This window comes from Microcaecilia unicolor, chromosome 2 (genome assembly GCF_901765095.1).
Source record: "Microcaecilia unicolor chromosome 2, aMicUni1.1, whole genome shotgun sequence".
Classification (NCBI taxonomy): Eukaryota; Metazoa; Chordata; class Amphibia; order Gymnophiona; family Siphonopidae; genus Microcaecilia; species Microcaecilia unicolor.
The window spans coordinates 598,387,949-598,410,746 of NC_044032.1; the positions used below are offsets into that span (position 1 = coordinate 598,387,949).

Genomic DNA, 22,798 nt, shown 5'->3' on the forward strand with positions numbered 1-22,798 from the left:
TTGTTTGAATGATACAGTATCATAACATAATAGACTAAGACATGTTTTGATATCGCATGGTTAACCTGTGTCCTTTGTCCATTTTATAGGGGTGACAGCAATAAAACACACTACAACTCTGCACAGATAAAAATGTGTCCACACAAAAAAAAAATCAAAACCAAATTTCCTTTTTTTAGCCAGGAGAAAGTTTTTTCATTCTTTTTTAGTCAGACAATTTTATTTTTGTAGGTATTTTTCTGATGCTGACACATCTATATGCGTCCACGTGGGCGTGCACAGACGCACGCATACATCTCTGAAGAGCAGTCTGTACATTATGATGTCTCTTGGAATATTTGTCATCTAACTGCGTCAACAGGGTTTGCATTGCAGAGTAATATATACAGCAATCAAAGTTAACTGTTCTGCAAAGCACCAGCTTATAAAATATATTTATTCATGTCCAGTACAGCTCTGCTATTAATCTCTTTTGATTTCATATTATAACAGTTTCTGCTTCCCATGTCTTTCTATTTAGGGCAGAAGATTGTCCCTTTGGTATGTTGCAAAAGAAGCAAAGGGGGGTGGGGGAGTGGAGTGGAATTGAGTCCGAACAGTGTCACTTAATGACACTATTTTCCCTCGCCCTCCATCCCTGGAGTTCATGGTCCTCACTCCTGCAGCTCAATGTAAAGCTGAATGGCCCTAGGTGACTGTTCTCATGGCACGGACACTGCTTTCTGCAAGAGAACAATAGTCTGGGAGTTGTTGCAGAGCCATCCTGTCCTTCTTCCCCCATTCAGACCGCACAGCTGCAGACTGCTAGGAAAGAAAGCAAGACAGTAGAGTTCATGATACACTTTCTGGGCATCAGTCCGCCAGTGTCTCTCCATCAAAATTAACCACCAATTTCCATAGTGACTGTTTTACTTTTATAGTACTTGAGTTCTCCTGTGCACAGTCTCATTTTTCTCCATGAAATATGACACTACAGACAGTCTTATCACTTCAGCAGTTCTTGGGCTTTATAAGAACATAAGAGTAGCCATACTGGGTCAGACCAGTGGTCCATCTAGCCCAGTATCCTGTTTTCCAAACAGTGGCCAAGCCAGGTCACAAGTACCTGGCAGAAATCCAATTAGCAGTAACATTGCATGCAATTGCCTTCACCATGTCTGTCTCAATAGCAGACTATGGCCTTTTCCTCTAGGAATTTGTCCAAACCTTTTTTAAACCAAGATACACTAACCACTGTTACTACATCCTCTGGCAAAGCGTTTCAGAACTTAACTATTTGTTGAATGAAACAATATTTCCTCCTATTTGTTTTAAAATTATTTCCATCTAACTTCCTCGGGTGTCCCCTAGTCTTTGTACTTTTGGAACGAGTAAAAAATCGATTTAATTCTACTCATTCTACACCACTCAGGATTTTCTAGACCTCAATCGTATCCCCCCTCATCCATCTCTTTTCCAATCTGAAGAGCTCTAACCTCTTTATGGTTTTAAGGTGCTTTAAATTTAAGCACCAGTTTATAGAATTGCCCTTATAACACCAGATTCAATACAGGTCACCCAGATCCATGTGCAAACTAATGTGTTAATGAGCCATTAACAATTGGTGTTAATTGGCACTCTTTTGGGTTTATACATAGATCTGCCCTGCACTCTAATCTAGTGGTTCCCATACCTGATCTTGGAGGCACCCCAGCCAGTCAGGTTTTCAGGATATCCATAATGATTATTCATGAGAGAGATTTGCATGCAGTGGAGGCAATGCATGCAAATCTCTCTCACAGTAACATAACATATAAATATTCATTGTGGATATCCTGAAAACCTGACTGGCTGGGGTGCCTCTAGGACCAGGTTTGTGAACCACTGCTCTATTGTATAACATGTGCACAGTTCAAAAGGGGGCATGACATGGGAGGGGTATGGGTGGGTCGGTGACTTTCCCAGAATTTAGGTGCAATGTTATAGAATAGTGTCATTTATGCACCCAACCACAATTAGTTGTGCACCAGCATTTATTCCAGGTTTCAGGGTCGCAGAGCGACATAGCCGGGACCGGGGCAGAACAAGACTGCTGCAAGCTGATCTCCCCACTTGCACCGGCCCCCTCCACTCGCACATCGCTCCCTCCCCCTTACCTTTCTGTCTTTGCCTCCAAGGGGGGGCCCGGGCCCAGCAAGCCGCTTCCTGCGTGCCTACTCCCACGGTCTGTCCTCTCCTGGTCCTGTCTGTTGCGGAAGTCAGGACCCGGATGATTGCATTAAAGCGATATCACATTAATGCAATCTTCCGGGTCCTGGGCAGCATACAGGAGCAGGGGAGGACAGACCCAGAAGCAGGCAGAAAGTAGAAGCTTGCTGGCACCGGCCCCCTTGGAGGCCAGGCCCAGGGAAGTTTGCCCCCTCTGCCCCCCCTCTCGGCGGACCTGCCAGGTTTCAGCAGGCGTAACTGCTTGCACTATGCAGGATACTAGTTTAGTGCAGATCTTCCTGGCACTTATCTTTGGGTGCCTTTTACTGAATTCCTTCCATAGGGCCAGATTCTATATAAGGTGCCTAAAAAATCCGCACGGTAAACATGCAGTGCCTAGATTTAGGCACTGTATATAGAATGCGCTTAGTTGATATCCCAACACCTAGAACTACACACCTCCATTTACACCGACAAAAAGGTGGCGTAAATCCCTGCATATAGATTTATGCGCACTGGGCTATATTTTATAACTGCATTTGTTACGCCATGAAATGCATGTTTTCCTGCATGCATTAGAATTTAGGCGCACTTCATTACAGAATACACTTAGCGAGATGCATGTGTAAATTCTAATTATTGCCAACTAGTGCTCATTATTGCTTGCTAAGTGCTGTTATCAACGCTGATTAGCTTGTTAAGCCAATTAAGTTATGCACGTTGTTCTAGAATACAGATCTCTAGGCGTGCTAGAGATAGTGCCTACTTTTATATAGTAGGAAAGTATTTTGGATTTAGCTCCTGCCTTTTCAATAGTTGCTCAATGTGAGTTACATTTAGGTAATTCTCTATCCCACAAAGGCTCACTGTCTAAATTCGTATCTGAGGCAATGGAAGGTTAAATAATCCACAATTTCGGGAATAACTTGTATAAAATGTTTGTACGTTTGGGTAGCTTGCCAGGTGCCCTTGACCTGGATTGGCCGCTGTCTGGGACAGGATGCTGGGCTCGATGGACCTTTGGTCTTTTCCCAGTATGGCATTACTTATGTACTTATGACTTGCCCGTGGAGGTCACAAGGAGCTGCGGTGGGATTTGACGCTTGGCTTCCCTAATTTATCTAATTTTATAAAACATTTCTTGGAGGACATTAGTTCTGTTGAAAGAACACTTGAACAAGTTTACTTACAGTGTATGTGATGGTTGTTACTCCAAAAATTATGAGTAACTATTCAAAGATTGCTGGACGTGGCAGGAGGTAGGGGACTGGTGAGATGATGGAATTACATGTAGTGCTGCAATAGGTGTTGATACCTCCAGTGATATGCACTTTATTTACACTGAGCACTAAAAAAAGTTTTATAACATTTTTTTTTACAATAGGTATATGATGTTATGAATATGTTTACATTGGTATAAATATAGTGGTATCGGCACCTAACCTTTATACCTTTCAGAAAATCTAGACTGCCCCAATTTGACTGCCACTATTTCACTGACTGTACATTTGTCCTTTAGATTGTAAGCTCCTTGAGCAGGGACTGTCCTATGTTAAATTGTACAGCGCTGCGTAACCCTAGTAGCGCTTTAGAAATGTCAAGTAGTAGTATTTGTAGTTTATATACCAGTATTATAGTAAAAAGCCCAGATAAATTAAATATAATGTTCCCTAATTTCCAGCCAAGTGCTCCAACCGTTAGGCTACTCCTCCACCTACGCCTTACCCTCCCCATTTTCATTCCCTTCTATGCTCAATTTACTTATCCTTTGACCCCATTATTACTACGTTCACTATAATTTGTAATAATCTTCTTCAAGACTTTGTAATTCTTTTTACTTGTTACTAGGTAAGCCGCATCGATCCTGCTATGTGTGGGAAAGCGCGGGGTACAAATGTAATAAATAATTATACATGCATCTATAAAATACACACATGAGTGTCAATTCTTACCAGCATATATACTGTATGTTCACACAAAGCTGCCTTGAAGTGAGGGCAACATTATGCAGGACCTGTTTAGGGAGACAATTTTATAAAGATCAGAATAATAAGAGGAAATTTTAAAATAATTCAGAAATGTAAGGTGTTTCAAGTTAAAATGATAAGACATATTGGAGGAGATTCTAAATATGGCACCTAAAATACTGGTGCTGAAATCAGTGCCAACTAAGCGTATTCTATAATCGGCGCCTAGATTTAGGCACCGATTATAGAATATATATTTCTGTGCCAATATCTGCGTGCATCCATTTACGCCAACAAAAACCTGGTGTAAATCTCAGCACGCAGATTTAGGTGCACTGGGCCATATTCTATAACTAGGTGCCTAAATTTTGGAACTCACATGAAATGCCCATTTCCCTGCCCATAACCACACCCCTTTTTGCCTCCATGCATTAGAAGTTCGGCACACATTGTTACAGAATACACTTAGCAAGTTGTGTCCAAACCTTTTTTAAAGCCATTTACACTAACCACTGTTACCACATCCTTAGGCAATGAGTTCTCAAGCTTAACTATTTGTTGTGTGAAAAAAATATTTCCTCCTGTTCATTTTAAAAGTACCATGTAACTTCACTGAGTGTCCCCTAGTGTTTCTACTTTTTGAAATAATAAAAAATGAATTTATGTTTACCCGTTCTACACCACTCAGTATTTTGTAGATGTCCGTCATATCCTTCCTCAGCCATCTCTTTGCCAAGCTCTTTGCTTACCTCTTTAGCCTTTCCTCATAGGAGAGGAGTTCCATCCCCTTTATCATTTTGGTCGCCTTTCTTTCAACCTTTTCTAATTCTGCTATATCTGTTTTAAGATATGGTGACCAGAATTACACACAATACTCAAAGTGCGGTCACACCATGGAGTGATACAGAGGCATTATAATATTCTTTGTCTTATTTTCTATTACTTTCCTAATAATTCCCAGCATCCTGTCTGCTTTTTTGGCAGCTGCCACACACTGGGCAGAAGATTTCCATGTATTGTCAATGATGACACCTAGAGCTTTTTCTCAGGTGCTGACCATAAAAAATCAGAACTGTAACATTGAGAAGTTTAGTTATAATGTTATTTGGTTATTTAAAGTTTTATGTTAAATTTTACCTGCTGTACACTGCCTTGGGTGAATCTCTTCATAAAGGTGGTTAATAAATCCCAATAAATAAATAAATATGAATAAATTAACAGCCTAGATTCAAATGGATGTAGAAAGAAGCAGTTGGGGGTTGCCTGCAGCCAGGGCTTGCGCTAGACACAATGGGGCCCGGGGCAGACAATAGGGAAGGGGCCACAAAGCTTTCTTGCAGATTGTCCCTCTTTCTACTTCAGGCCAGTAACATGGGGGCCCAGGGCAATTGCCCTGTTTGCCCACCCCAATGCCAGCTCTGCATGTATCATTGTGTACAGAAAGTATAATCTGGACATAGGCAATAAATAATTAGAACCTTCCTACCCAAAATTTGATATCCTCTTAATGACTCACCTAGTCAAAAAGGCATATGCCACCCAAGTACTGACAGTTGTCAGGGAATCCACTAACCTGCGCAATTGTATTATCACATGAGTGGCTATCCAATCTTGTTGCTCTTTACCTCACTCTTCTTTCCTTTCCTTAACAAAATGGCGTTCCTTTCATTCTAAATTTTATTGACTATTACTGTACACAGCCTTGCTATCTCATGAGGAAAGGCAGTATATTAAATCATAATAAGCCATAATCCATAACCATGTGGTTCAGGATTCCATATCAGCCTCTCATAGGATTCCCACCCCCAAGGAATTCTGGCTTCAGCACTCCTGCTGACCAGAGTAGAAACTGGCAGCTACCCTGGTGCACAACAGTTGGGTTGCGTGGCCAGTCCCTTCTTTGATATGCCTTTCCCAGATATGATAGTCTTATCCTTAGGGCTTCTGTCAATCATGTTTTGCCCCAAGATGAATGTTCAGTTAACAACACACATCATTCAACAGAATGGATAAGCTTTAAAGGGCTGTGGTATTAATGCCTTAATGGCAGTCTACACCAACAACTTTTTACTGTTGAGTTTTCAATATAAGTTAAAAAATTATGTTAACACATGTGTGCCGATAAGATCTTCAGTGTTATGCCCCCTTTGTGCCCTGAGTAATGACCCAAGTTGTGGAGAATAAAAACGTAACGCATTACTTGGTTCACTTTTTGCTTGTTGGGATTTATGGGCATGCGCCAATCTGAAGGTCATTATAGCTCAGCAGCAGTGGCTTTTAGTAAATTTTTGTCATTTGACAAAATGAAAGACTTGCCAGGATGTTAACTTTCCTTGGAGACATAAATCAACTCTGGAAATGGCATCTGGACTATCTAATGAGATGTTGGAGGGGCTGAAGGGCTTGGTTTGTGAAAGTGAAGTGATGTGAAAGATTATATTGGGCCAGATGAGGTTCCTCACAGATAATGTCTGTGAGATGAGTGCTTGTGTACAGGATGACGGTGGCTGTTGTAGGCCTTAGCGGAAAACAGAATCAGATAAGTGTAAGCAACATGACATAAAATGTTATGGTACTATGAGAGTTCTTCTTCAACCAGTATAATGATGTCCCTATAGCAGGCAGCTTCCCTGCCACCAAGCTGTTCCATTCTCCTCCAGGGCTGATTCCTGCTACCATCTTCCAGTAGTGGGCTCGGCTTCCCCGCCGTACTATTCTCCACTGGTGGCAGGCCCAACCTCCCCAATACTGTGCTGCTCCATTCTCTGCTGGGGCCAGCTGTTATTACCATATCCCAGTGCCAGACCCAGATTCCCCATGATTGTGCTATTTCATCTTCTTCCAGGGCCAGCTCCTCAACCTCTCCTAGTGGCAGGCTCAGCCTTCCCGCCACTGTGCAGTTCCATTCTCAGCCCAGGCTGGCTCCTCAGCCTCTCGAGGTGGCAGACCAAGGTATCTCCAGGTCCGACTTTTCATTATCATACTACAGTGATAGGTCTTGATAGAAAAATAAAACAATAACACAAATATTACAATGGACTCTGAGATCTTACTATAGCTTTATATAAAAACATTTTAAAGTACAAGTGCTGCCCCGAATGGTCTAAAATCAATGTAGGAAATAAAGCTGTTGAATGTACTGTGTGTGTATGTGACATGTTCAACTTATATAAATGTTTATACAGACCTATCTATCTATCTATCCTTCACTTCAGACATTAATATTTGTCTTAGCATCTTATGTCTGTATAAACTTTTCTATAAGTTGAACATGTCACATACACACACAGTACATTTTTATATAGAGCTATAGTAAGTTCTCACAGTCCATTGTAATATTTGTGCTATCGGTTTATTGTTCTATCTTTTTTTAAACATTCATATTTTATATTTTTTATATATTGTGTTGCAATGCACCGTTTTAAATGTTATTGTTTTATTTGTAGTGTTTATACAACCCCTGAAGCAGGTGGGTTTGTTCCGCCGAAACACAGTCCGGTGTCGGGTACATACTGGTGCCAATAAAGGTTTTCTCCCGGATAGCTACTTGTGTGGGATCTTCTTGCATATACTCCCGGAACTGTTACTTTTGTTGTCTTCCCAACTTTCTTTTTTGCTGCATCCAGTGCTGGATACAGAAGGCTACGTAGTAAACTCCCTTGTTCCTGGCATTTCACTGAAGTAGCTGATCCTGAGAGGTCCCGTGGTAGAGTGGAGCATGGTCCAACTCTAAGGGTATAATAAGTCTCTAACTCTAGGCCTGTCTCTTACGGGGAGAGACTGAGCTGAGATCTGTTGAATGTTCTGCAGAAGTAGTGAGCAGTGTATGTGTCTACTGTCTGTGCAGAGGTACTCAAGCTTTGTGGAGAGAGATGGTCAGCCGGTGCTTAATCCAAGAGTCCAGAGGAGGAAAGAAACAAAGCAGTGAAGAGGAGAGATTGCAGCAGTTGGAATAACAGATTATCAAACGGAGTCCTTGCTAGCCAGAGAACCCATTTAATGTTCAGAAGGAACCCAAAGTCCTACGCAATGGAAGCGGAGTGTGTGAGGGAAAGAAGTAGGTGGGACAACATTCTTGGTTTTTGAATTTTTTGCTGCACTTTGAGCACAGATAAGTTTCTTTATTTTTTGTTTGTTTGTCGTGCACATTTGATTGTATTAGAAGTGTGGTAGGAAGGGTTTTTTTGCTGACGAAGTACTTGCCCTTTGAGCTGGTTGACATATTTGATCAGTAAGGCTGGGCTCTGAGGCTTTTTCCTTCCTACGATATATATGAACACGTAGAAAATCACAGCTGAAAGTGATGTTTGAGTGTAAAATCTATTGTCCGGTGAAGAGTTTTTATGTTCATAGGGAAAAAAGTAGAACCCCATTCTGCGCTTTGTATGCTGTGAAGCTGCAGCTGCACTATTTGATTTGGAGTATTTTTTCTGAGTAAAGACAGTTATGTTAGAACACCACTACTGTGTCTGAACTGAAGTGTCTGTTTAAACTATTAATAATGTGTCTGGGATCTTGATGTGGAGAATTTTATCCATTTGCCAAAGAATCCATGCCAGGGCTTGGAAGAAGTCTGGAGACAATGCCTGAACTAAGTGACCTCCTCTGTACGAGAGTTAAAGCTTTATTTAAACAAAACTTATCAAGGTAGAGGTGTTACACCTCTACCTTGATAATTTTTGTTTAAATGAAGATATTTTGTAATGAATAAAAGAAAAAAACATAATGCTTGAAACTTGCTCTATATAGTACATGTATTTACTTTTCTACATAGTTGCTACCATTCACCACACATTTCTGTAAACGATAGACATGTTTTTGAGAGCTGTCGTGAAAGAACTGCACTTCTTCACCCTGATATTCAAAGCTATTTAACCAGCCAGGAATAGCTCCTAGATGGTAAAATAGCATTTAAGGGGCCTGTTTACAAAGCTGCGTTATAGGTGCATTAACATCTTTAATGCACGTTAACCATGTATGCGCACTAACCATGCACACGCCTACAATATCCTATAGGTGCCTACACGGTTAGCGTGCGTGCTAATTGTAGGCGCATTTAAAATGCTAAAGCGTCTTAGTAAACAGGGCCCTAAGTGTCTAACTGCAGATATTCAGCAGGAGATAACCAGTTATCTCCCACTGAATATCCCGATCAGCGGCTAGCTGATAACCAGCTACATTGCTCAACATAGCTGGTTAGGCATGGATATTCAGCACCAAACCGGCTATGTTGAGCAGCCAAAATAGGCCACTTAAATAGCAAGCCTATCTTTGACCGCTAAAAGTTAACCGGTTAGTGCTGAATATCGCCATAGTTGGTTAATCTTTTAGCAGCCAAAATAAACCTGGATATTCAATGTCAGTTGCCAGAAATGACCCGGCATTGAATATCTGGGTTTAACGCCAGTTGTGGACAGCTAATGCGCAGCCGGCCACTGGCTGAATACCAGTTGCTTGAGTCAAACTGATGCCCTCGAAGATATACCTTCAATTTTGGAAAAAGATGGCAATCGCATGGCACTAAGTCCGGGTTTTATGGCAGATGGGGTATGACTGGGAGACTCATTTTGGCATTTGTCTCTGAGGTGTTTCGTGTTGTGTGAGGCCTAGCATTGTCAAGTTGAAAAAAAATGTCCTTCTTGTGCTTCTGAACTCTTCTCAATTGCTTTTTTCAAAGTTTTCAGTATTGCAATGTAATGCTTTGAGTAATCCTCAAGTGTCCTTTACAAATTCATCAACCCTTTTCTTGTGAGTCTCGTCTGTTGCTGTCATGGGTCTTCCTTTCATTTATGATCACATAAATCAGCCCTTCCCGGTCCACAATTTTTTGCCTTGTGATGCACAATACTGACATCAACATAGTCATCACCATAAAAACCTGCATCTGGCGGTGAGTTTCAACTGGAGGGACTCCTTTAACAGTCAGAGATTCTATCATGGTATGCTGCTTAAATCACACCAGTGAAGCTCACTGCATGCTTCCATTTCACAACAATAGCAAAACAGCCTCTTCACACAGACATTTCTCGTAAACTGAAGTGAAGAAAGAGATTTCAAAGAACAAGTGAACATGTGTAGTGCATCAGTGCTGCCATCTGTTGATGAATTAGGGACATAGAGGCATTACTTTTCATTTAACCCTTGTACAATGAACCCAAACAAAGGAACTATGTTTGTGAAAGACAGACAGGCAAATCTTGTCTTGTTTGAGAACAAAGTGCATGCACAGATATCTCAGTCATTTTAGTCCAGGTAAAAATTGTATTCCATGCAGTTTGTGATGATTAATTTTTTATCAGCTCAGTGTAAGAGTTATGTGAAGATGATTTGTTCATGAATTTGCCAGACCTGCATATGTGGCAGCCAGTTTGACGTAAGAGTGTGCTTTGAGAGGATATCTGAAAGTACAGAAGTTTCTCTTTTTATGTTGCAGATCCATCTGGAAATCCTAAAAGATTAACTTTTGAAGAACAGATTACTGCCCTGGTAAAAAAAAAAAAAATTAATTCTAATTTACATCAGTTTAGAGCAATTCGGTCTAGTCTTACTGCTGAAAGTTTTGGAAGTATAGCCCAGGCTGTTCTTTTGCCTTATCTTGACTATTATAATTCTTTATACGGAGGAATTACTGTGAAGCTATTACGGAGGCTTCAGCTCCTTCAAAATACAGCTGCTAGATTGATTTTTAAAATTATCTAATTTGAAAGAGTATCTTCTCTTCTCTATAAACTACATTGGCTTCCAGTATTCTCCCATGTAAATTTTAAATAGCCTATATGGTTTCTAAGACTTTAGCAGGATAAAATCCAGTCAGCCTATCTAAGTCAGGGGTTCCCAAACTTTTTCATTTTGCGGCACCCCCCCCCCCCCCGGCCACATGGGTCTCTGCAGCACCCCCCCCCCCATTCACATGGGTCTCTGCAGCCCCCCCCCCCCCCACACACACATGGGTCTCCCTTTCCCTGCAGTCCCCTCCTCTCATACCAGCACACCTCTGCCTCCCTGCAGTCCCCTTCTCTAACACCAGCACACCTCTGCCTCCCTGCAGTCCCCTTCTCTAACACCAGCACACCTCTGCCATCCCTAAATCCAGCATTGCTCGCTACCTTCCTTCCTGCAGGTTCAGGATTGCTGCTGCTTATTTCTTTTTCTCCCGCCACCGCTGCAGTGCTTGTAGCTTACATTTTCAGACCATCAGCGATTCACACAGGCACTCCGGGGCCTTTCCAATCTGCCACGTCCGGCCCTGTCTGAAGCAACTTCTTGTTGCAAGGGTCAGACATGGCAGAGGTAAGTCCCCTCAGTGCCTGTGTGAATTGTGAATGACCTGAAAATGTAAGCTGCAAGCAATATAACAGTGGCAGGGGAAGAAGCAGGAAGCGGCAGATGCCGGACCTGCGGGAGGGGAAAGTAGGGAGCAATGTGCTGCGGCACCCCTGAGAGTTCGCTGCGGCACACCAGGGTGAAGCGGTGCACAGTTTGGGAATTGCTGATCTAAGTATTTTTTTCTGTTGTCCTCAGGGAGGGTGTTGCAATCTGCTTATCTGTAAACTTTAGAGTTTCCGAGTCCTCGAGGTGTGAAGCTTAACAGTTATTTGAATAATTCTTTTAAATATTCAGCGGTGAAAATATGGAATGTATTTCTTATCAGATAAAGTCCATTTTTCCTATCTTTTATTTAGAAAACAATTGAAGGCTTTTGCGTATTCAGATATCGATTTAGTTTAAGCTGTGTTATATTGTTTTATTTTTTGGTTGCTATTTTGTAATTCCATCTGACTGAGATGTTTCTTTTCTTGTACTCTGCAATGAATCCGTATGGAGATATAGAGGAATATAAGTTATGAATGAAATGGAATAATTGTTATGCTGGTCCCCTATCACCGCCTGCCAAGAATCTGTCCAAAAGTGTGATATGTTTTAAAGCTTTCCTTCCACAGCTACTAGAGCTTTAGACAAAAAAAAAACATGTGTTAAGTAGCTACAGCCATAATCTGGAAAATGTTTTTATAACTGTTCTTTCAGTACTATGTAATTTTATTTTATTGTTATAATTCTATTGTTTCTTTTTCACTTCTTTACGCACATAACTGAAATTACTGCCAATTATAGCCAATAATTGGGCATTAATGCCAATTTGAGTTATGCGCATAACTGACCCTATGATATAAATTTGTGCAACTTTGTGCGCTAGTTGCAAAACTGGGCAAACAACTTTATAGAATTAGGGTTTCTAGAATAGAGAAAGCCCATAGATTTAACTATGGGCATATAACATTGGCATTGCTGCAGGAGTTCAATTATTATTTTGTTGCGGTGGGGGTGGGGTGGGGCAGTGGAGATGAAAGGTTTTGATTTGGGGGGAGGGTGGGAGAAAAATTAATGATAGTAAGAAGAATTTATTGAATTTAATTAAAAGCTAAGAAGAAAGAAATTGGAATTCATGTTATTAAAACTTTAATTAGTTTTGGGTTTTAACATTTTTAGCGATTTCATTTAGCAAAGTAGGGAGAAGGGGGTTTATTGTAGCAGGCATAACAATTGATGAATTGAGGGAAAATTTTAAAATTTAATGATAAGGAATTTTTAACAGGTGTTACAATCGAAGCTTAGGGGGCAGGGCTTAAGGAGAGCGAGGAACGAGATAGTTTTGGCAGGCAGCGGGCTGTGGAGATTCGACGGGCAGGAAGGAGATGAGACTGTGGTCATTAGGAGTTACGTTAATTAATTTATTAATATAATTCGGATATCAGATGGGTACTTGTACCTTGGTTGGGAGCTGCAGCGCTGAGTTTCCATTGTTTGGGCTTGTGTGGGTCTTAGTTTGGGCTTTGAAGTTCTGCCTGACTAGCAGTGGACAGAATTAATTCATTTAATAAATTTAAAATTAATTTATTTCTTCAGTGTGGCACCTCAAAAGCAGCCTGCAAAAAGGCAGGGTGAAAATAGACAGAGTAGTGCTAGAAAAGAAACCGAAAAGAACAGTAAGGCACACATGAGATCAGCTAAAATTGCTGCTGGAAAGTCTGTGCAACAGTTGAGTGTTAGTGGGGCTCAGAGGAATAAAAGGCAACGAAGAACTGTTGATGAAGCTGCACCAAGGAAAAGTCAGAGTGGTAATAAGCTAGCTCATCCTGTGGAAATGGGAGAAGCAGGTGGGGAAGGTACTGGTCCATCCATGTCTAGTTTTGTTGGTGAGTTCAGACATATAAAATTCACCCTGTGACAGTATGGGAGTCATCAGATTCTTGGGACTTCTCTATCTCATCTTCATCTGAATCCTCTTCAGATGATGAGAGATTACCTCTGAGACTGTATTTCATGCAAAGGGAAGATGGGACTAATATAGTGAGGGTGTAAACGTTTCAAGGAGAGGGCATATCCCAACTCTTCCTCTCCCTCTCTAATGTTCCCCAATTTACCATACATGCACCTCATTCTACCACAATTGTGCCTACCTTGTATTTGTTCATTCCAGAATCGGCTAACGCCGTTTACGGTACTATGTAAGTCACATTGAGCCTGCAAATAGGTGGGAAAATGTGGGATACAAGTCTACCAAATAAATGAAATACCTTGAGTGAGATAGCTCCTTTGGATTGACATTTATCTGCAAAAATGAGAAATGTCTTGTCTTGTCTGTCCGTTTTACTTAGATTGTAAGCTCTTTGAGCTCTTTGAGTCTCTCTATGTCAAGTGTTCAGCGCTGCGTGCATCTGGTAGCGCTATATAAATGCTATTAGTAGTAGTAGTAGTAGAAATGAATCCTTACAGGTAGATATGTGGATTTATTTTCATTATTGGAAAAGGAAAGGGAGAGTGGGGACAAAAAGAAGAGTGATGATTCGTAGGACGAGGATAAGAAGGAAAAAGGGAGAGCGTCAAGAACAATATTTAATTGGATTTTAGAGTTTAATATTTATTCTAGTGTGTTAGGGGAGGCAGAAACAGCATTATATCCCGGTTTGTTACATTATGCTGATTTAATTTTAAGAGCATGTAGAACATATAGTGGGTGGGCGTGGATTAATTATGATAAAAATTTTCATCATAGTTGCAAAAAATAAGGCAGATTGTTGGGGGTGGAGGTATGTTGACTTGTGGCTGGCTGGAATGATGGGATGGAGATCATCATTTTTTCAAGCTGGCACTTCCTCAGTTATGAGGTCCTGGGGGTGGGGGGGGGGGGGGAAATACAGCTTTGGTCAAGGAGCAAGAAAAATTGGACAATCTGGGTACAATGTGGGAGAGGCTATTAGCGCAGCAGATGGTGGAGTGGACTGTCCAGTAATGCCTGTTTTCAATTTAATAATGGATGATGCGATTAATTGGGATGCAGGTTCCGTCATAAATGTAATCAATGCAATTGTTTGGTACGATATTCATCTTTTGATAGAGCAATTGAGATGCTGCAGCAGCTTGTTCGAGGGGCCTTAATGGCAAAAACAGATATAGGTGCTGTGTTTTGTCTGCTTCCGGTACATCTGAGTTCTTTTCATCTACTGGGGTTTCATTTTATTTATGTAAAAAAAAATTTATACCATCTATGACTAGATAGTTTGCAAGGTAACATTTACATTCTACATTATTTGAGAAGCAATACTACTTTGATAAATGTATGCCCATGGGGTATTCTATCTCATGTACATACTTTGAGGCATCTCCATCCTCTGTGAATTGGGTACTGGAACAAACAGCTGAGTCCAGGCACATCGTACATTATTTAGATGATTTTCTTTTTGGCGGTGCAACTAATTCTGATGATTGTTTGAGAATAATACACAATTTTCATAGTGTTGTTGCTGAATTTGGAATGCCATTGGCTGAAGAGAAGTCAGAAGGTCCTTCTTCGGTATTAGTTTTCTTGGGTATAGAGTTTGATTCAAGTTGTATGGAATATCGATTACCACAAGAAAAGGTTCAGGCTGTTAATGATGCAATTTCTGTGGCTTTGACTACAAAGAAATTATCTTTGTTTGAGATTCAGTCAGTCTTTAGCTGGACGATTTAATTTTGCATGGAGGAGGATACCAATCGGTAGAGTGTTTTCTCGTCATTTGGCGATGTTAACATGAGATTTGAAAAAGAAGCATCAATATAGTAAGAGTACCTAAGAGAGTTCATAAGTACATAAGTATTGCCATACTGGGACAGACCAAAGGTCCATCAAGCCCAGCATCCTGTTTCCAACAGTGGGCAATCCAGGTCACAAATACCTGGCAAGATCCCAAAAAAGTACTTCGATGGGAGGGGATCCAGAGCCCGAGGTGAGGGGGCACATTTTAGCCCCCACCCCGGTGCCGCCGCCTCCCTGCCAGCCGCCAACTTTCACCCCCCCCCCCCGCCACCGCAACCCTTTTGACCCCCCCTTCCCGCCGCCAACCTTTGCTGGCGGGGGACCTCAACCCCTGCCAGCCGAAGTCCTCTTGCACGCATAGAAACTTGATCAGATCATTCAGCAAGCAACGCCACACGGCCGAGGAGATAACTTCGGCTGGCGGGGGTTGGGGTCCCCCACCAGCAAAGGTATGCAACAGCGGTGGGGGAGGGTTGGTGGCAGGAAGGGGGGTCAAAAAGGTCATGGCAAAGGGGTCCAGGACCAAATCTACGGGGGCCCAGGCCCCCGTGGCCCATAGTAGCTACGCCCCTGGTGTGCCTGTGTGTATGGGGGGGAGGGGTGCTGTTTCCTATCACATTTTCACTAGTGAGGGACAGGCAAGTTCTGCAGGACTCCAGGGAACTTGCCTCTCCCTAGAGATTGAAAATACGATCTTGAAGCACCACTGGCAGGAATGCAGTTGGAGGACACCCGCTCAGCTTAGAGGGACTAGTGCTCCCCCAGTTATGCGTTATAGTACTTAGGAAGGAATTCTATAAATGGAGCTCAGGAATGGGCACTGGAAAACATTGGTGCTAAGAGCTAGTCTAGAAATGGTGCATAGTGCTTAGCACCAATTCTGTGGGCATCAGGCTTATGCCTGCTAAAATCTTGAGTAAATCCCAGCGCCCAAGTTGGTTGTGAAGACCCATGATTCTTTAACACTGCAGACAAATTTTCAGAACGCCCCTGACCAGGGACAGCCCAAGGCAAGATGCTGCCTGAGGTAGGGCTGAGATGCAGCCTCCGCCCCCCCCCCCCCCCCCGGACTGAATTCTGGCATCTCCCCCCTTCCTTCCTCCACCCCATTCCCCGACTTTACCTTCTTTTCACGTTTTGTAAAATCCGGCAGCAGCAATTCCCATATGTGCCCTGTCCCTGGCACTGGCCTCTTCTCTACTGCGGCCACTTCTGAGGAAACAGGGAGTTACATCAGAGAGGCAACTGCAGTAAAGGGAAGAGGCACATGCCAGCAACAGAGCAGCGTATGGGAATCACTGCAACTGCCAGCTTTTAAAAAATGTAAAAAGAAGGTAAAATCATGGCATGAGATGGAGGAAGGAAGGGGGGAGATGCCACTCCCGAAAGAGTGCCGCCTGATGCCCCTGCCTCAAGTGGCCTAATGGTCAGGCTGCCCCTGCCCTACCCATGCACGTTCCATGGCCAGGGCCACTTCTGAGTTGTGTGCTATGGGATTTAGACACCCAGCAATACAGAATAATGTGCAGCCAGTTGTGCACACAAATCCCAATTGGTACCAATTAATATCAATAATTGGTTGTTAGCATCCAATTCATGATGGTTAACAGCTCATTAGCCAATTAAGTTGCACACACATCTTGGAAGCATGCCCTTATTTTGGCACCATATATAGAATCCAGGGGTAAATTTATAGAATAGTGCCTAAGCGCATTATGTGCGTAACTGCAAACTGGTGGCAATTAACCCACTTAGCAGTATTATTGGCAGTTAAAATCAATTAGGGCCCAGTTAGACAGTCGCAAGACTGTGCACCCAAGCTTATAGCAATTCCCCTGGATTCTATATAGTATGCCCAGAGATCCGAAGCAAAATCCAGGTGTATTCTATAACTGCACGTGTAATTTAATTGGCATAACAAGCTAATCAGTGTTGATAACAGCACTTAACAAGCAATAATAAGCACTAATTGGTAATAATTAGAATTTATGCATACAACTCGCTAAACGTATTCTGTAATGAACTGCATCTAAATTCGAATGCGTGCAGTTCAAAAGGGGCATGGCTATGGGCGGGAAAATGGGCATTCTGTGGGCGTTCCAAAGTTTACCCGTGTACTTATAAAATATGGCCCAGTGCACGTACATCTATGTGCGGGGATTTATGCTACATTTTCGTTGGCACGTTTAGGCACTGGGAAATCAACTAAGCATATTTTGAGCGGGGATGGGATGACTTCCCTATGAAGAAAGACTAAGGAGGCTAGGGCTTTTCAGCTTGGAGAAGAGACGGCTGAGGGGAGACATGATAGAGGTATATAAAATAATGAGTGAAGTGGAACAGGTGGATGTGAAGCGTCTGTTCACGCTTTCCAAAAATACTAGGACTAGGGGGCATGCGATGAAACTACAGTGTAGTAAATTTAAAACAAATCGGAGAAAATGTTTCTTCACCCAACGCATAATTAAACTCTGGAATTCGTTGCCGGAGAATGTGGTGAAGGCGGTTAGCTTAGCAGAGTTTAAGAAAGGGTTAGACGGTTTCCTAAAGAACAAGTCCAATAACCACTACTAAATGGACTTGGGAAAAATCCACAATTTCAGGAATAACATGTATAGAATGTTTGTACGTTTGGGAAGCTTGCCAGGTGCCCTTGGCCTGGATTGGCCACTGTCGTGGACAGGATGCTGGGCTCGATGGACCCTTGGTCTTTTCCCAGTGTGGCATTACTTATGTACTTATATGCCACACCTAAATCTAGGCGCTGCTTATAGAATATGCTTAGGCAGAAATGTTTAATGCGCGGGTTTTGCAGGCGCCTTATATAGAATCTGGTCCATTATGTGGAATACGGGGACTGTGTAGTTGTCAGGATCTGTACTGTTTTGGTTTCACTGCAGTTGCTCTTTGATGCCCCACAAGAAACTGTTGTCCCAGGTAACTGCCTAATCCTGCCTGACGACTGCCCCAGCCCTTGAACCGTAAAACTTTGGAAATGAAGGACGTTAGCATTTTTCTAAATAAAAACATCATTTTAGGAAAATGTAATCCATGCTTTTGTTTGGGTGAGGCACTGAAGAGCAAGGAAACCAACATTCTTGTGACTATTTTGTTCTTAAAAATGTCTCCTGTTTTGTCTTGTGGCAGCATTTTTCACTGGTTACCCTGGGAAAATACTAACCCACAGTTTGGAAACAAAACAAATGTAATAAGTTTATGTAAAGCTTCACAGCACCATTAAATAGAAAAAAAAAAAACTCAGAATAAGTTAAACAAATCAGTGTGTGGTTTGCTGAAGGCCAGTTCAACTTTGAAATCTGTCCCTTCTGGAAAGTACGGAGATTGTGCCCACAACTGTGAAAGCCAAGGCATGCGGAGGACTGGAGGAGCCCTGGACCATGGCGCCTGCCCTTTTTTTTTTTTAAGCAAACTCCAAGGGGCCAGCTGTAATCTGCCTCCTCCCCAAAGCCACACACATGGAAAAAACGTTTTCCAGTTTCTAGGACAGGGATTTCTAGTTTTGTGATATCCGTAATGAGTATACATGAGATCAGTTTCTCTATATTGTTGTTCCCCATACACGCAAATAGATCTCATGCATAGTCATTGTTTATATTCCAGTGGCGTACGGAGGTCGGGTGGTGGGGGCGGTCCGCCCCAGATGCACTCTCCAGGAGGGTTGCAGGGAGCAGCTGATGGCTCCGCTGGTTCCCTGCTCTCTCTGCTGTTACTTCCTGCTCCAGGGCAGAGAGAGCAGGGAACCAGGGGAGCCGACAGCCCTGCAGCTGCCCCTCAGCTCCCCAGCAGGTAGGAAGAATGCACCCGAGGGGGACTTGGAGGTGATGCGCGGGGGGGGGGGGGGGGGAAGCTGCACCCAGGGGGGGTGTTGTGCTGCACCCGGGGGGGGGGGGGGAGACAGACAGATGATGCTGCACCCGGGGGGGGGGGGGGTGCAGCGGTGACCCGTCCCAGATGGCAGCCAACCAAGGAACGCCACTGGTATATCCTGAAACTCCAGCCGGCTGTGGGGTGCCCAAGACAGGTTTTGGAAGCACTGCGTTAGGGGCATGAATAGGACATAGCTGCGCTCCTACCTCAGGGGAAGGGCACCCGGGAGTGCAGCGGCAAACAGCGCCTCTGTAGGCAGTTGTGTCTGTGCAGCTTTCGGCGCTGGCCCAGGTTCACTGCAAATAAGAAGACACGGAGTTATTAGACTGCTCAGAAAAACAATCAAAACCTTCCTTGTTAAAATGTTTTTTAATTCTTGTGTACTGTCATGTAACCATGTATTCTAAATAGGAGCACAATAAAACTCCTTAATCTCTCTATTTGCATTTGAGGGGGCGTTTTGTTTCAAAGCCACAAAAGGCTTCCCCTTTCCCTTTGATATATTTGCCAGGGTTTGTTGGCCACTGCTGAGGGGGAGATGGGGGGGGGGGGGGGGGCAAGGGGACCATTGAAAGCTGGAACTGAAGTTAAAGGCAAGGTGCAGGTACCTGCCACCGCATTTGTCATCACCTGCAGGCCAGCAAGGTTTTCTTTCAGTCAATCATTTACAAAAGCTTCAGGTTTTTAGTTCCTCAAATATTAACCAACTGATCCAAAGAAGAGAGATCATGAATAGCTCAACGGCGCTTCTCTTCTCATACCTGGAATGCGAACACTAGTTTACTGCCAATGATTCATTTGATAGTAACTGCAAAGCCTCTGCAGTGTGTGCTTCCTGTCACACACAAGACTAATATAATTTCTTATCAAGACAAAGGTGAGGAACGAACTTCATTACAGCACTTCTGCCAGATAGAGATTAACCCCCCCCCCCCCAATTCTATAAACTTAATTGCTTAAAAAGCCAATCAGTGCCAATAATCGGTTGTTAACAACCAATTATTGGCGTTAATTGGCCTTAATTAGGATTTGGTGAAGATTGTGTTTCATAATGATCCATGTGTAAATCCTAATGTGTGTAAATTTTTTTTTTTGGGGGGGGTGCGCAGCTAGGGGCATTTCAGAGGCGTTCCACAATTTTATACGCGTAAATACAGAATTTCAGCTGAACCGTGCTAAATTTAGGCTCTGGCATTTACACCAGCTTGTAGCCTGCATAATTGCCAGCACCTAAAATTAGGCACCGTTTATGCCCTAAGCGCTATTCTATAAAGGACGAGTACCCTTGTCCAACCTCGGTCCTTGAGGGCCGCAATCCAGTTGGGTTTTCAGGATTTCAGGAGTAGAGGAGTAGCCTAGTGGTTAGTGCAGTGGACTTTGATCCTGGGGAACTGAGTTCACTTCCCACTGCAGCTCCTTGTGACCCTGGGCAAGTCACTTAACCCTCCATTGCCCCTGGTACAAAATAAGTACCTGAATATATGTAAACCACTTTGAATGTAGTTGCAAAAACCTCAGAAAGGTGGTATATCAAGTCCCATTTCCCTTTCCCCCTAATGATAACACAAACTGTGCAGTATATACTGGTGTTCAAAATATGGTAAACATATACTAAATATCCACAGTACCACCAGTAAATGCAAAACTCCAGGATCATAAAACTTTGCTTTTTTTTTTTTAAGGAGAAAGAGACCTCAGAGATCCATAGGAATACCCAGAGTACACCAGCCACTAATTTACTTTGCATTTAGTGGGAATTTTCAGGATTTCCCCAATGAATATGCATACACTCCCTCCATTGTATGCAAATAGATGTCATGCTTATTCATTGGGGAAATCCTGAAAACCCAACCTGGCGCGGGGGGGGGGGGGGGGGCAAGGTTGGACACCCCCGCTTCATAGAATAACATGAGCGCCACTTATAGAAATTACCCCTTGGGGCCCGATTCTATATATGGTGCCTAAAATTTACATGCACTAGGCAATTTCGTCTAAGCGTATTCTAAATACCGTGCGTAAATCGATGTGCAGTATTTAGAATATGCTTAGGCGTAGTTAATGTGACTGAATCTATGCTCATCCATTTACACCAACGAAAAGCTGGTGTACATCCCTGCACGTAGATTTACGCGTAGTAGCCCATAGTTTATAACAACACACGTAGATTTTGGAACGCACACAACAAGCCCATTTCCACGCCCCCTAACTACGCCCCTTTTTGCCTGTGCGCGTTAGAATTTAGGCACAGTACATTTCAGAATACGCTTAACAATGTACACACGTAAAGTCTAATTTTTGCCAATTAGTTCTTGTTATTGCTTGTTAAGAGCTGTTAACGCTTAACAGCTTGTTAAAACAAATAATCTACACTCAGTATGTCTAGATTTACATGCAGAATCATGCATAACTCCAGGAACACTATATAGAATCGGGGGGGGGGGGGGGGGGGGAGGGGGGTAAGTGCCTGACTGCAGTAAACTAATTGAAACAAAGGTCTCACCGTGTGCTCTAGGGATGACTTCCAGCTACATTAGAATGTGGCGCTCCGTTTACTGACCTTTTAGCACCTTGCCCCCCCCCCCCCCCCCCCCCCCAAAAAAAAAGGAGCTAGAAAGACTGCTGGGTTGAAGAGGCTCTACATTGTGTACACATTTGGGTATACACTCAAGTGTCCGACACAGATCAGCTACACTGACATTTTTGGTCCTGCAGTGGCTGCATGGCTATTGGAATTAGATTTCAATACTAGGTGAGAGCTCCCAGATCACGTTTATCAGTGGAAACAGAGCAGGTATTGGACCCGGTCCGGCTGGTTTCCTTCTGTGATTTTTTTTTATCAATGGGTGATGAGTTCAGCCTTCAGACTGCGCATTCCCTCGTACTGTTTAGCTGTCACTTTTAACCAGAAGCGATTCTTGCTTTAAAAAAAAAAAAAAAAAAAATAGTTTTATGATTTGCATCACGATCATTGTTTCACTTGCCCGCTGTATGATTTATTAATTATAATAAAAATGTGGGTTGATGCAAGCAGCTTTAATACAATTTATACTTCTGAAGCACGCCTGCAGCCACCTCTAGGGTGGATGACTCTAAATGCAGTACATATTAGAGAAAAGGCACGTATTGCTTTTGTTTTTTCCCCAAATTAGCTTGAGCTGGGGGGGGGGGGGGGCATGCATGGGCGGTATGATGATCTAGAAGAGCTTCCTACCTGTTCTCTGTGCACTGATGAGCAGGAGGCTCATCAGGATGACCCAGAGGATGGAGAAGAGGTGCTGGAGCCTCATGTTGCAGACCAGGCTGATGACTTGCAGTAAAATAAAAAGACTCCTTGTTGAGCTGGTTCTTCCGGCTCACATCCTCCTACCAAGCTTGGGAGCGAGACTGCAGCTGCATTTTCCAGCAACGGTTAATGATCACACAGGAGACGAGGTTATCGGTACTGTGCAACGCTCTGGAGTCAGTGCTTCCCCCTCCCTCCCACCCCAATACCTTTTTGCCACTCCCCTTATTTTCCATAGACAAATAAAGATGGGCTGGAAATAGTAACTCCTGTCAATGGACGGGGGGGGGGGGGGGGGGGGGGGGGGGGGGGGTAAAGAGTCCTGGGAACAAAAGGGGCAGTTTCCCCTTTAAATAGTGGCCAGGCAGGGAGAAATATGTAAAACAAGGCATGATG

The 22,798-nt window shown here is 43.0% G+C and overlaps 1 protein-coding gene across 2 annotated transcripts; it reads right to left on the reverse strand.

Moving 5' to 3' along the window:
- Nucleotides 1-398: 398 nt before the first annotated feature.
- On the reverse strand, nucleotides 399-22,552 carry APELA (apelin receptor early endogenous ligand). 2 transcript variants are annotated; one of them, XM_030192677.1, is made up of 4 exons: nucleotides 22,331-22,552; nucleotides 19,326-19,415; nucleotides 4,140-4,201; nucleotides 399-801 (listed from the first exon to the last, which is right to left on the reverse strand). In XM_030192677.1, exons 1-2 carry the CDS (start codon nucleotides 22,404-22,406, stop codon nucleotides 19,327-19,329), a joined length of 165 nt encoding a protein of 54 aa, XP_030048537.1. In that variant the 5' UTR covers nucleotides 22,407-22,552; the 3' UTR covers nucleotides 399-801; nucleotides 4,140-4,201; nucleotide 19,326. The 2 variants fall into 2 exon arrangements, with proteins under 2 accessions (XP_030048537.1, XP_030048536.1); XM_030192676.1 differs by having other exon boundaries at nucleotides 399-804.
- Between the last annotated feature and the right edge of the window lie 246 nt (nucleotides 22,553-22,798).